A 13,391-nucleotide genomic window follows, 5' to 3' on the forward strand; every position below is an offset into this window, starting at 1 on the left:
TACAACGTCGTAGTTACTATTGTTATCTCTACAGTTGATTGTTGTTCTGGTAGAGTTAGACAAGCTACTAACTACAATGTAAGATCGTTTCATTACCGATGTACAGTATACAAGGACAGTTAGAGAGACGGGAGATATATCCAGCATGATTACAACGTCGTAGTTACTATTGTTATCTCTACAGTTGATTGTTGTTCTGGTAGAGTTAGACAAGCTACTAACTACAATGTAAGATCGTTTCATTACCGATGTACAGTATACAAGGACAGTTAGAGAGACGGGAGATATATCCAGCATGATTACAACGTCGTAGTTACTATTGTTATCTCTACAGTTGATTGCTGTTCTGGTAGAGTTAGACAAGCTACTAACTACAATGTAAGATCGTGTCATTACCGATGTACAGTATACAAGGACAGTTAGAGAGACGGGAGATATATCCAGCATGATTACAACGTCGTAGTTACTATTGTTATCTCTACAGTTGATTGTTGTTCTGGTAGAGTTAGACAAGCTACTAACTACAATGTAAGATCGTTGTCATTACCGATGTACAGTATACAAGGACAGTTAGAGAGACGGGAGATATATCCAGCATGATTACAACGTCGTAGTTACTATTGTTATCTCTACAGTTGATTGTTGTTCTGGTAGAGTTAGACAAGCTACTAACTACAATGTAAGATCGTTTCATTACCGATGTACAGTATACAAGGACAGTTAGAGAGACGGGAGATATATCCAGCATGATTACAACGTCGTAGTTACTATTGTTATCTCTACAGTTGATTGTTGTTCTGGTAGAGTTAGACAAGCTACTAACTACAATGTAAGATCGTGTCATTACCGATGTACAGTATACAAGGACAGTTAGAGAGACGGGAGATATATCCAGCATGATTACAACGTCGTAGTTACTATTGTTATCTCTACAGTTGATTGTTGTTCTGGTAGAGTTAGACAAGCTACTAACTACAATGTAAGATCGTGTCATTACCGATGTACAGTATACAAGGACAGTTAGAGAGACGGGAGATATATCCAGCATGATTACAACGTCGTAGTTACTATTGTTATCTCTACAGTTGATTGTTGTTCTGGTAGAGTTAGACAAGCTACTAACTACAATGTAAGATCGTGTCATTACCGATGTACAGTATACAAGGACAGTTAGAGAGACGGGAGATATATCCAGCATGATTACAACGTCGTAGTTACTATTGTTATCTCTACAGTTGATTGTTGTTCTGGTAGAGTTAGACAAGCTACTAACTACAATGTAAGATCGTTTCATTACCGATGTACAGTATACAAGGACAGTTAGAGAGACGGGAGATATATCCAGCATGATTACAACGTCGTAGTTACTATTGTTATCTCTACAGTTGATTGTTGTTCTGGTAGAGTTAGACAAGCTACTAACTACAATGTAAGATCGTTTCATTACCGATGTACAGTATACAAGGACAGTTAGAGAGACGGGAGATATATCCAGCATGATTACAGCAGTAGATGTAAGAGACGATGTACAGTATAGTTCTATCATGATTACAACGTCGTAGTTGTACTATATGTTCTACTGGTGATTGTCGTAGTTCGAGTTAGAGTTAGACAAGCTACTAACTACAATGTAAGATCGTGTCATTACCGATGTACAGTATACAAGGACAGTTAGAGAGACGGGAGATATATCCAGCATGATTACAACGTCGTAGTTACTATTGTTATCTCTACAGTTGATTGCTGTTCTGGTAGAGTTAGACAAGCTACTAACTACAATGTAAGATCGTTTCATTACCGATGTACAGTATACAAGGACAGTTAGAGAGACGGGAGATATATCCAGCATGATTACAACGTCGTAGTTACTATTGTTATCTCTACAGTTGATTGTTGTTCTGGTAGAGTTAGACAAGCTACTAACTACAATGTAAGATCGTGTCATTACCGATGTACAGTATACAAGGACAGTTTAGAGAGACTGAAGATATATCCAGCATGATTACAACGTCGTAGTTACTATTGTTATCTCTACAGTTGATTGTTGTTCTGGTAGAGTTAGACAAGCTACTAACTACAATGTAAGATCGTTTCATTACCGATGTACAATATACAAGGAAAGTTTGGTCAAATAAAACATATTCAAATTTCACTTTTACAGAATTACAGTACATTCCAATTTAGCCTTTACAGCAATTAAAACGTATTCCAGTGTAGCCTTTACAGCAATTAAAACACATTTCAATTTGTTAACATATCCAGATACACTCCATTAATTGTTTTTTTAAGCAAAGAAGAAAAGCCCTATTACGCGATTTTTCATCATACCACACCAAACATTTACTTAGGCGAATCACGTTGTTTTCCCAACATTTACATGTGGGTTTTCAGAGCCACATATTCATGAATTGTGTTTGTTAACACATCCATTCATACTGAAACTAGCTTCTTCTCCAAAAATTATATCATCTAAAAAATATTCGTTTTCACTTATTGTGTCCAACATTTCAATAGCGAAATTATAACGGTTTACACAATTATTGGGCTGTAATTCCTGCAGTATCTGGATTTTATAAGCGTTTAATTAGTTTTTATGTAATACTTTTTGAATACGTAAATTCAACGCTTCGGCGTTAGATGGACTTCCCACGACTTCTAATTGCTAAGTGTTTAATTAGTTTAACCGTTCCGTCTGGTACACCTGGTCTGCCAGTTGATTTCTGTTTCTTAACCGATCCAGTTTCTTCGAATTGTTTAAACCAACGTTTTATATTATTTTTGTGTGGTGGATCTCTTTCAAAATCACGTCGGAACGCACGTTGAACTAAAATCACGGATTTTAATTCAGCTAGAAATAAAAAACCCCTTGCTTTATCTTTATCCGAGAACGTAGTAACTCACAAAACTAACCGCACCAGCAATAAAAGAACTGATTTTGAGGTTAGAACTGCTTATAAACAAACTTTTGGGTTGGAGGCTTTCAGAGATACCAATATAACATCTAGAAATTTCTCTACTTATCTTCCTACGAATTACTGAATCTGCATCATTCTTTTATGATAACCCTGTAGATTTTCATCAGTATGATCGTGACAGTATTGATCTCTCACCTGCACGATGTTTCTAATGACGATCTCTCTCTCCTTCCTGATCTCCGCCACGGCCTTCTTCTCCTCGCTGCCCTCCACGGCCACGAAGATGGCGGCCCCGGCCAGAGAGTACAGCGCGATAACCAGCAGCAGGAAGAAGTGTGTGAACCACTTCCGGCTCCAGGCCCTCAGCTTGTTGTACGCCCAGAAAGAGAACTTCTCCCCCACCGAGAGTCCGGACTTGGCCGTGTTCATAGTGAAGTCCCGGAACCCTGTAGACAACCGGATTGTATTTAGTGCATGAACCATCTGCACTCGATAGAATAAACATTCATGATATAGAATGAAAATTTTGGTTTTGGAGTTTTAGTTTTCATAGTGCTTAGTACTCGTTTGGAACTAGAATCTATTGAGACTGAATGATAGGTCTATTAGCTGAATGCTTATGAAAATGATGTTTTTTATCTACTTTTTTATAACTCTGACGGATTGGCAGATATAACATCTGCCAGTGGAACCTAAACTTGGTACAGAAAAACTCGATGTGGCAACCCTGGAACAAGGATCTATAACAAAAATTGAGGAGATATTTAGGTCAGAAGGTTGGTCTATAGGTTCAGTGTACTGCGAAGGATGACTGTCGGACTTGATGGGGCGCCCTTAGTGTATTTTTGTAAGCTTAAACATGAGGAAATATTGTCACACTGAATGGAGAGGCTGTATCAAGGCTAGCTTCCCTTCTTCCAATGTGACATGATTGGGTTTGTCACCGTTATTTCTTCAAGGTAAATATAACTTGGGGCCTCGATAAGGGTCAGCTCCTATCCTCACCCCTAAAATACTGAATATCTTGGCACAAATGCATTAAAGGATTTCTAAGTTAAAAACAGATTTCCAGTACGGTAATATGATGTCTTAAATTATGTTGGAATTCAGTTATATTAAATTGGGTTGGCAGTGTCAAAATAATAAAGTCTACACACCAAGTCACATGGGTTAGATGAGTTCACATGGTAAATGTTAAAATTTCATATGGTGTTATTCAGTTTAATTACCGATTTATTTATTCTTCTATTTTCCCGTTGTGATCATGGTTACTCATAAGGCAATGCAAAAATATTCATTAACGCTAATCTTTATCTTGCGATAACCTCCACGTAGTGTCCGCAGACTGTGCCATTCCCAGTTAGGATGAACCCGCTAGACTTCGATATTTGCAGTTAGGATGATCCCACCAGGCTGTACAATTCGCAGTTAGGATGATCCCACTGGACTTCGATATTTGCAGTTAGGATGATCCCACCAGGCTGTATACTTCGCAGTTAGGATGATCCCACTGGACTTCGATATTTGCAGTTAGGATGATCCCACCAGGCTGTATACTTCGCAGTTAGGATGATCCCACTAGACTGTGCCATACGCATATAGGATGATCCCGCCAGACTGTACAACTCGCAGTTAGGATGATGATAGATTACAAAAAGTTAAATATTGTAATAATGGATCACGCCATAAGCAAATATTTTAATACAAAATTTTCTTTCATTACTAATTCATTTTATTATCACACAGATTTTGTTATATTACTGGGTTATATGCAATGTGTTATTTATCATAAATTAGTCCAACCCGTAAAACAAAACATAAAACGGGAAAAATCCTTGAGACGAGTATTAATAGCCAATGCATGCAAGTTGCTGCATTTAACTTGTGTGAGTCGTAAACAGTATCTGGGGACATTAAAGTGAATCTGCTGACGCCATGGGGACATTTTGCTGACGGTGGTGTCATCAAACCGTGTACACTATAAACTCTGGCTATAAGGCACAATACAGCCGGTTGATATTAGTCAGGACATTTTGAATACATGTTTATGTTTAAAAATACAGAAGTAAATAATGTAGTGACACATATTTTTACAAATGCATGAGGGATAATACAATAATACAATAGAGAATCGAATTTTTAATTTTTCCAAAAAACAGTAATTCTTTACTTGCTCGTTTCCTGAATTAATTAAGAACATTTAAATATAATATTTCAATGTTATAGCTGTCTAGCATTGTCCAACATTAGTTGTCTAAGCAACTTTAATTCTTATTATTCAAAAATGTATTAACATTTTTACCATGAATAAAAAATTAATTTTATTGTCAGATACGGTACGTATGAGTTTAAAAATTTTTAAATCTTCTATCATCCTTCGGTATGTTACTTTAGTTAACAAGCAAATCAATCAGTCTAGAAGGGGTCACGAAGCTTGCTGATTCCTCTATTTATTAAATTTATTTTTAATGTACTACAAATATTTATATAATTATAAGCCTATTAATTTTTGTCCTTCCAGTATTTCCTTAAAATAATTATCTTCATAAACTGAAATGATCCTAAAAATACGACCAATCTTGTTTGTAAAGATCACTGAGCACAAGGTTCAATGTCTAGTAATCAAACAGATTGATTCGGAAATTCTGTTGAAAGTCTTCTTCACTGAGTTGACGAAGAAAAACGAATATTCCCACAACATTTCTGACACGTTTTAATTTTAAATCCTCAATTATTACAAACATAAAACATTCAATATCTTGTTATTAACATAAAATTGCGGTACATGGCATTATGCACGAGTAAAACCGAGAATCCTCCGCAACAGTTGCAATAGTGAGCCAGACAACGGTTGCAAAGAACCGTTGCGCCGCAACTGTTCCACAAAGTGACGGATCGCAACTGTGGGGAGAAGCAATTCTCTGCAGCGGTAAACTCACATAGTCTCTGGACGTCGCATGACTTTTTCAGTTGCAGGAATCGTGTACAAAGAATAGTTGTGTGTTCAACTGCTCCACCAAAAGGTGACATGGAACCGAGCGTACTGTGTAGTACTCAACGGTTCTGAAAGCCGATTACAGAAGTGGCTAAATTAGTTGTAGTGCCATTAAAACGAAGTAAGCCAAAATGAACTAAGTACTAAAAAATTGGAAAATCAATAGGTTTAGTTGATACTTTACCTTTTAATCATACAATTATTTCACTTCGTGGTAGGTTTAATAATATTTTGATTTTTAAGTACTTCATGTTATATATAAAGATACCTACTTAATGTAAAAAAACATACAACAAATTTAAATGATTTTCAATGAGTATTGAGTAATGAGTTGTACTTATTTGGGATGTTTTAGGTAACACACTTGCACAATAAATTATCGCAACTAATATCACTGCATGACCTTGTTGGATAATGTAGTGAATAAGTCTATTGAATAATGATATTTGAATTTATTGTAGGTAACGATCATTAACGACAGCCTTGAGTCTAGTTTCGGTTTCAAGAGATATGTAAAGTGCAGCGCAACGACAGCAGTTGTATACATCGTTAGTACCACCATCAAGCTTACAACTGTAACTAACAACATCAGACAACGGTTCCGAGCCGAAACCGTTGTCTGAGCGCAACCGTTTCAAAACTACTAGTCGACGGTATTCTACCAATCTCTACATTGTATGTCAACTGCAAGTCTTAAGTAACTGGCATGTTTAGGTAAATAAAATACTTAAATCTGTTTAAACACTATGATAGAAAGATATGATAATAATAATACGTGGTTTGAAGCCCATAAAGTTATCAAATATTTGATAGTGCAATATAGCAATACATTCTAAATTTAAAATACTAAGCTCACGTAAAAATAAGCCACCTTATATAAGCAATCTTTTAATTTAGTGATTAAAAATACATATTAATAAATCGTATTGAATTATGAATCGAACAGTCGAATTCTATTTTTAATATTTGGTAATAATACTTATGTTCCGTAATACACACCGTTACGTACGATACATATTATTACAGTTCAAAAAGATAATACACCCATTTATAAAATTCTAATTTTTCCTGTTTTAAATAAATGTACAGATAAAAATGACAGTTTTTATCGGCGGTTGTTAAGTTGTGACCTGATCTGACATAGTAAAGCCTGATAAAAACAAGAAACCTTTCTTCATTAAAGTGTCAACAACATGAATTTTAAACTCTGATCATCACTGGTCATATGTCCCTCAACGTCTAAAACTTTTAATGGAAAATATTAATAAACTTTATTATTGTTGACTTTGGAATTTATGATGGAAATCCCTCTTTTTATCTTTTACAAATTACTATGAGGCTGAACCTTGTCATCATCCTTATATAAGGATAAATGCATTTCAGGCATATTATCTGTCGTACCTGAAATCTGTTCAGTATACAGAAACACACCGCCTCATGCGATATCACGTGACCTTTGATCACGTGATCATGATCACACCGCAGTTGTAACCGTGATTACATCCAAACTTGGTGAAATGATAAAGCAACTTGGTCACTTTAATATCTGTCTTGAATTTATAAGCAGATCTGATAACTTATATTATTCATGAGGCAGTTATTTTATTTTTATGCAATATCTATCATAGTTATTGTCCGTTATTCAATGAAAGAAAAGCCAGTTTTGAAAGCCAGTGCAATATATTGTAAAACATTTGTTAATAATAACTTATATCAGGTACTATTGTAACCATTTACAAAATATAATTTAAGTGGAAGTAAAAGGGTGCTTAAGAATAATTATAACTTGACCAACAATTAGCTTCTTATTCTTATCAAATAGTTTAAGATGGCAACTTTACATAAGACTTTCTCTATTAGTCCAATCAATGACGGTAAAGAAGTGTAAACTGTGTATTTATCACATACATCACCGATTTATGACGAACATCAATTTCAAAATCTACCCTGTGTCAAGGGTTGCTCTTTTTTAATTGAAATTATATTTATATCAGCTTAATGTACGTCAATTGACTATTTGTAATATAATTATGATTATTAATCAGTTTCGGCCCTTAACAGCCACCCTTATGTCAAAAATCATAATAAAAAAATAAAAAAATAATAATAATAAACAAGATAATATACCCTCTAGCGTCTTATATTGATTTTTAGTCTGTACTCAAATTATGTATTTTTCTCTAACATATTTGATGCCGTTTTCTATTTTTAAAGCATTTATCCAATAAACATGCTTGCTTATCTATTAAAATAAACAACAGAGCATAAAAGACCAGAATATTCACACTTCTGATATCATGTTTTATTATAGGGGCTCTGTTCAGTCTAATTGCAATTCACTGTTTCAGGAGCTGAGAACATAAATTTATAATCAGGAAGAAAACTATTGAATAATAATTTAACCACAGTTATCCCTGATTAACTAATGAAAATTCATGTAAATTTCTTATGTGTTTTTGTTTATTTTTAACCATCAACCATTTCGAGTATAACAAGTGGCGACAAGAAAGTTTCGATGAAGTTGAATTATCACAGGAAAGTTTATTTGGATTTCATACGGTACTTTGTACTGTACAAGCATTATTATTAAACATAATCGTACTATAATGGGAAACAATGTACATTCATTGCATGAAAAGTTTTGTGACCACATCATTCCTCGAACTCGGTATGATTTACCTCAAAAGAAGTACATGCTCGTACTTAAAGGAAAAGTACGTCACCTATCGGGCGGAAAACTATTTCAGTTATCGGTTGCATCTCGGTAAATTTGTTTAGCGCTAAGTTAAATTTGGCAGAGCAAAATATGCATGAGTTTACCAGTGTTGATCAGACATTGAAAGTCAACCAAGAAAACAGCTGATATTAGTAAACATACGGAGTGCGGCGATCATACGCGAACTATTTTCGGCCAAGACGAACAGCTGTTGGCAACACTGCTTATCCACAAATATAATGGAATTTATTCAACATAAAGAATAAATTCATAGAAGCTATTTAATTCTTAATTATCTAAATCATAAATAGTAACTTATAAAATAATAAAGATTTTTTCGTTTAATGCGGAAACTATTATTACCTAAAATAAATAAAACTATTAAGACTAAAATATAATCGAATTATATTCCAAATACATTTTGAACTATTCATAACGTGGAAGATTTTCTTAACGGGTAGGAGTGATTTGATAGTGATACAATTATCATTCAGACAATTTTGTTAAATAATTTGAAATTAAATATTTAGTGACTGTAATTTTGGAAATCAATAAGTATGACAGACACGTGAACAGTTTTTTAGTAATTTTCAAGGGCATTATCAGACAACCAGTTGTCCTGAAATTTAAACAACTTAGGGGAGCTTAAAATCACAGAATCATTAGCTATATTCGTGTTGCATGTATAGTTTTAGTGGTAATTAAAAATTCAGAACTTCAATCTAAATAAACAAAACATGATTTTAAGGATATATATAAACATCAAAATGCTAATATTATTTTAGTCATAAATTGAAAGATGCTTTTTTATGCAAGATTAATTTATAATGTACTTGAAAAGGTATCCGACATGGTAAGTAATTGTCACGGGTACCTAGGAATTCTCAAAATTGTGCGGCGGCACATCGAAGAAGATGTGATCTATAAAGAAAGTGGCGAAGTGGAACTTTTAATGGACCCTTTCAGAAACAAACTAATAATAATAAACAAAGCTATTCTGAGATGAACATTTTGGCTCCAATCCAAATAATAGACATGTTTACAGCCTTACAATCAATATATATGAACATATCATTAAGAAGCTGTGGAAAAGAATACCACTACTTTGAAAAAATAAAGACACACCCTGTTATTTTATCCTTAAAAGTTCAACTATCATACAGGGTCATCGAAAAATAATGGCTAGATTTTAAATAACTGTCATAAAAAAACTATTAAAGGTAATTTAAAGGTTGTAGTCTTAAAATGTGCGGAAAGAAATAATTTTTTTCATACCTTAGTATGTTTCAATGTGAGCACCGTTCGTTGCCCTGCAGATATCAAGTCTGTAGTCAACTTCCTGCCACGTGCGTCCAATCATATCTGGCGTAACAGTTAAGATTGCGGAAGAAATTCGCTCCCGAAGATGGTCCAAATCCCGAATCTTTTCTGCGTAAACTATATTTTTTATGTACACCCAGAAAAAGAAATCCAAAGGGGTAAGATCAGACTTCTAAGAGGCTATGAAATGGGGGCTGCTCTACCAATCCAACCGTTTGGGAAGCGTGCGTTTAGTGCAGCGCGTACCTCGCGATGGTAGTGAGGTGGAGCCCCATCTTGCATAAAAATGATTCGCTGTCCAGTCTATTGTTCGATATCGTCTAATTGGGGGAACACAAACAGTTCAAGCATGTCCAGGTAAACTAGGCCTGTAATGGTTTTTTTTCTACAAAAAAGAAAGGTCCAATAACTTTGTCATGAAATAACGCGCACCACACATTGAGTTTGGGAGAATCACGCACATACTCGTGGATTTCGTTTGGCTGTTGCGATCCCCATACACGGCAATTGTGACGATTTACTCATCCATGTATGTGAAACGTAGCTTCATCACTAAACAACACTCTCTGTAGAAAATTTGGATTATCATCAATTTCATTTAACATAAAACTTGCAAATTCAGTTCGTTTAGGGCGGTCGGTAGGTTTTATTTGCTGTTTTTATCTGAATTTTATACGCATGAAGTCTTAGCCGTTTGTGCAGTACATTTTGTATTGTAGTTTTTGGAATGTTTATTTGAAGACTTCGTCGAGCAATGGATTTTTTTGGGCTCCTAACACAAGATTGCCGGATACGCTCAACATTCTTTTCTGATGTTCTTGGTCGGCCTGGTCTAGATTTTTTGCCGACGGTCCCTGTTTCCCTAAACTGGTTAAACCATCGAACGATAGCTTTGTTATCAGGTGCTGTTTGACCCGGATATGTTCTCCGAAAGAGCCGCTGTACACTGACAATTGACTTTGACTCCGCGTACCAAATCACGCACTGTGCTTTTTGTTGCACGGTCAACATCGTACTGAGCGGCGGCGCGTCTGTTGACTTCATACCATTCCATTAAGATGTGTAAAAGTAAGACTAATTTTAAGAAAGAATAATATTATATGTTATACATTTTGAAACTTATAATGAGGCCAAATGTCCGAAAACCTATTACACTTTCAAAGCTTTCATCATCAATAAAAACTTTAAACAAAGGACTAATCTTGTGTTATAATAGACAGCTTAATAAATCTACGATTAGGCATCGCTTGGTGTGAACGGTTAAGAATGTTAATAAAGTCAGCTAGAACTGAATCAATGTTACTTAGGTTTTCCTGACGTTGCGTGCAGAATTTCAAGTTCATAGCTAATTTCTTTCTGACACGCTACATGTGTTAAAATGCGATAATAATTAATTATACTCAGTTGTTTTCACATTTATTTATTCTGCAATTTTCTTGTTTCTAACATGATTACCCATAAGATAAATGCGGATATATTAACTAACTCTCACCAAATCCTATAGAATGATATGCACAATCATCAAACTCGATATTGCTTGTATAGAAAGGGCACTTCAAGCAAAATAGGTCAGTTAGTTCTCGAGACATCGTGTTAACAGAAATATAATTTTTCTAGCCACTCGAGTGATAGGCTTCGTTAACTCTTAGCCATTAAGACCCATAAACTTTGTCAACGTCATTTATAGTAGCACGATTCTACAATTTAGAGATATCAGTTGAAATCAGTTTGGCATCTTCTTATGACATGTGTACAATAACGTGAAATCAGGTCGATGGAAGTGTATTGTACCAAGATAATCAGCTGTACTTGCTCTTGCCGTAAAAGAAAATACTAATTTCCTAATGTGTATCTTTCATTTCAATGAGTGTAGCGATGATCTTACTCAAAAGAATTTTCTTCATTTTCCGTGATTTATATCAACAACCAGTGAAAATAACGTATTAGTATATTGTTGAAAAATCTAGATGTTCACCACCATTACTACACCAATAACATTATAATTTCCATAAGCTCTAATACTTAATTATTTAATATGTTTCACCCTTTTTCATAAAAACAGAATGGCGGAAACCTACAGTTCGTCTCTCATGAGTTTCAACTCATGGCCATCGGTACTTACGAGTACTATACAAAGCTGCCTGGGACCTGTGCAATTCAAATCTGACTTCTAGAGTTTTTGCAGAACTGCCCAGTCCCCCAGTATGCAGATGATTGCCAACTGCCTTTGTCCTTTGGGTCTTCCTCGACCTCGAGGAACCTCGTATTTTCAGGTGTTCAGTCAGACATGGCCTCAAACTCAACTTAAGAAAATGCAGTTTCCTTATCTACTCCACACGAAATTTTTCAGACCCTAGAGGACCATTGAGTGAGATTCATGCTCGGTGAGGGGAGATTGGTGGTCTGTGACACAGTCAAGACACCATTTGGAAGGTCGGTCATTCACCGACCATGAAGCACATTATTCAGCGAGCCATTGGCTTTACAAAATTGTAAATTAATGGCATTTACCCCTTAAAACGTTCATGATGACGTGTACCCCATCGGGTACACGCTGTCTTTCACAGCTGTCGTCTTGTACCCCATCGGGTACACGCCGGACTTTCGTAAAACGCGTCGTGCTCCCGATGGGGTACACGTTGCTGTGCATTTCCTTATTGAGTGTTTATTGTTTGCTTGTCTTAGTGGTTAGTTAAAAGTGATCTCGCGCTTAAATAAATACCTCAGAATCACGATTGCGTAAATCTTTAAGTACTCCTTAAGGTACACAGAGAAATGTTTTTTTTTAATGTTGGTTCTTTTTAAATTGCGAAGCCTATATACATTTCTCGTTATACTTAGACGCTTAACGTAAAAAAAGATTACGATTATTATTTAAAAAATCAACGGAAAATGAAAATTTCCGGGAATAAGGCATCGTCGTAAACGTGTTAAACCATACCTCCGTTACACCTTGTACCTTTAAAAATGTGTTACACCTTTTTTGTTTCCGATTTAATTTGAATACATTTTTTGTTCCTCAATATTTTATATACAAAACACTGTTAACACTTACCATTCACCTCACCCTCCGATTCCTCCTGCAAAATCTCGACACTCTAGGACACGCGACTTGTTACCACTTACCGTATTGCTAACATAACGGAAAGTCATAGAATCGATTTTTTGGTTGCTGAGGCTTAGTGAATTTTTCGTACAGCTTTGACAGATCTTTCTGGGTGTAATTTTTTTATTTGTAAATAATTCTTCAAAATATCGATTGGAAGACTATAACCTATGTAAATATCTGAAAGAATGCAAATTAAACAATACTATATAAAGTAAACAAGTTGAAAGTTTGAATGAAGATATAAAAGTAGAGTATGTTAACATCAATTTAATACTGACTTTATTTCTTACTTTAATATACCCAACACAAAGGAATACAAGTTTTAAGGTACGTAGT

General features: G+C 35.1%; 1 protein-coding gene across 1 annotated transcript in view; it reads right to left on the reverse strand.

The window, feature by feature from the left end:
- Positions 1-13,391, reverse strand: part of LOC124358861 — a 172,325-nt gene that overhangs the window by 59,240 nt on the left and 99,694 nt on the right. The window contains exon 2 of the mRNA XM_046811095.1: positions 3,111-3,361. Coding sequence (XP_046667051.1) covers positions 3,111-3,361 — 251 coding nt within the window. The remainder of the gene's footprint in view (positions 1-3,110; positions 3,362-13,391) is intronic.

The sequence above is a fragment of the Homalodisca vitripennis genome, chromosome 4, assembly GCF_021130785.1.
Source record: "Homalodisca vitripennis isolate AUS2020 chromosome 4, UT_GWSS_2.1, whole genome shotgun sequence".
In the NCBI taxonomy this organism is placed as follows: domain Eukaryota; kingdom Metazoa; phylum Arthropoda; class Insecta; order Hemiptera; family Cicadellidae; genus Homalodisca; species Homalodisca vitripennis.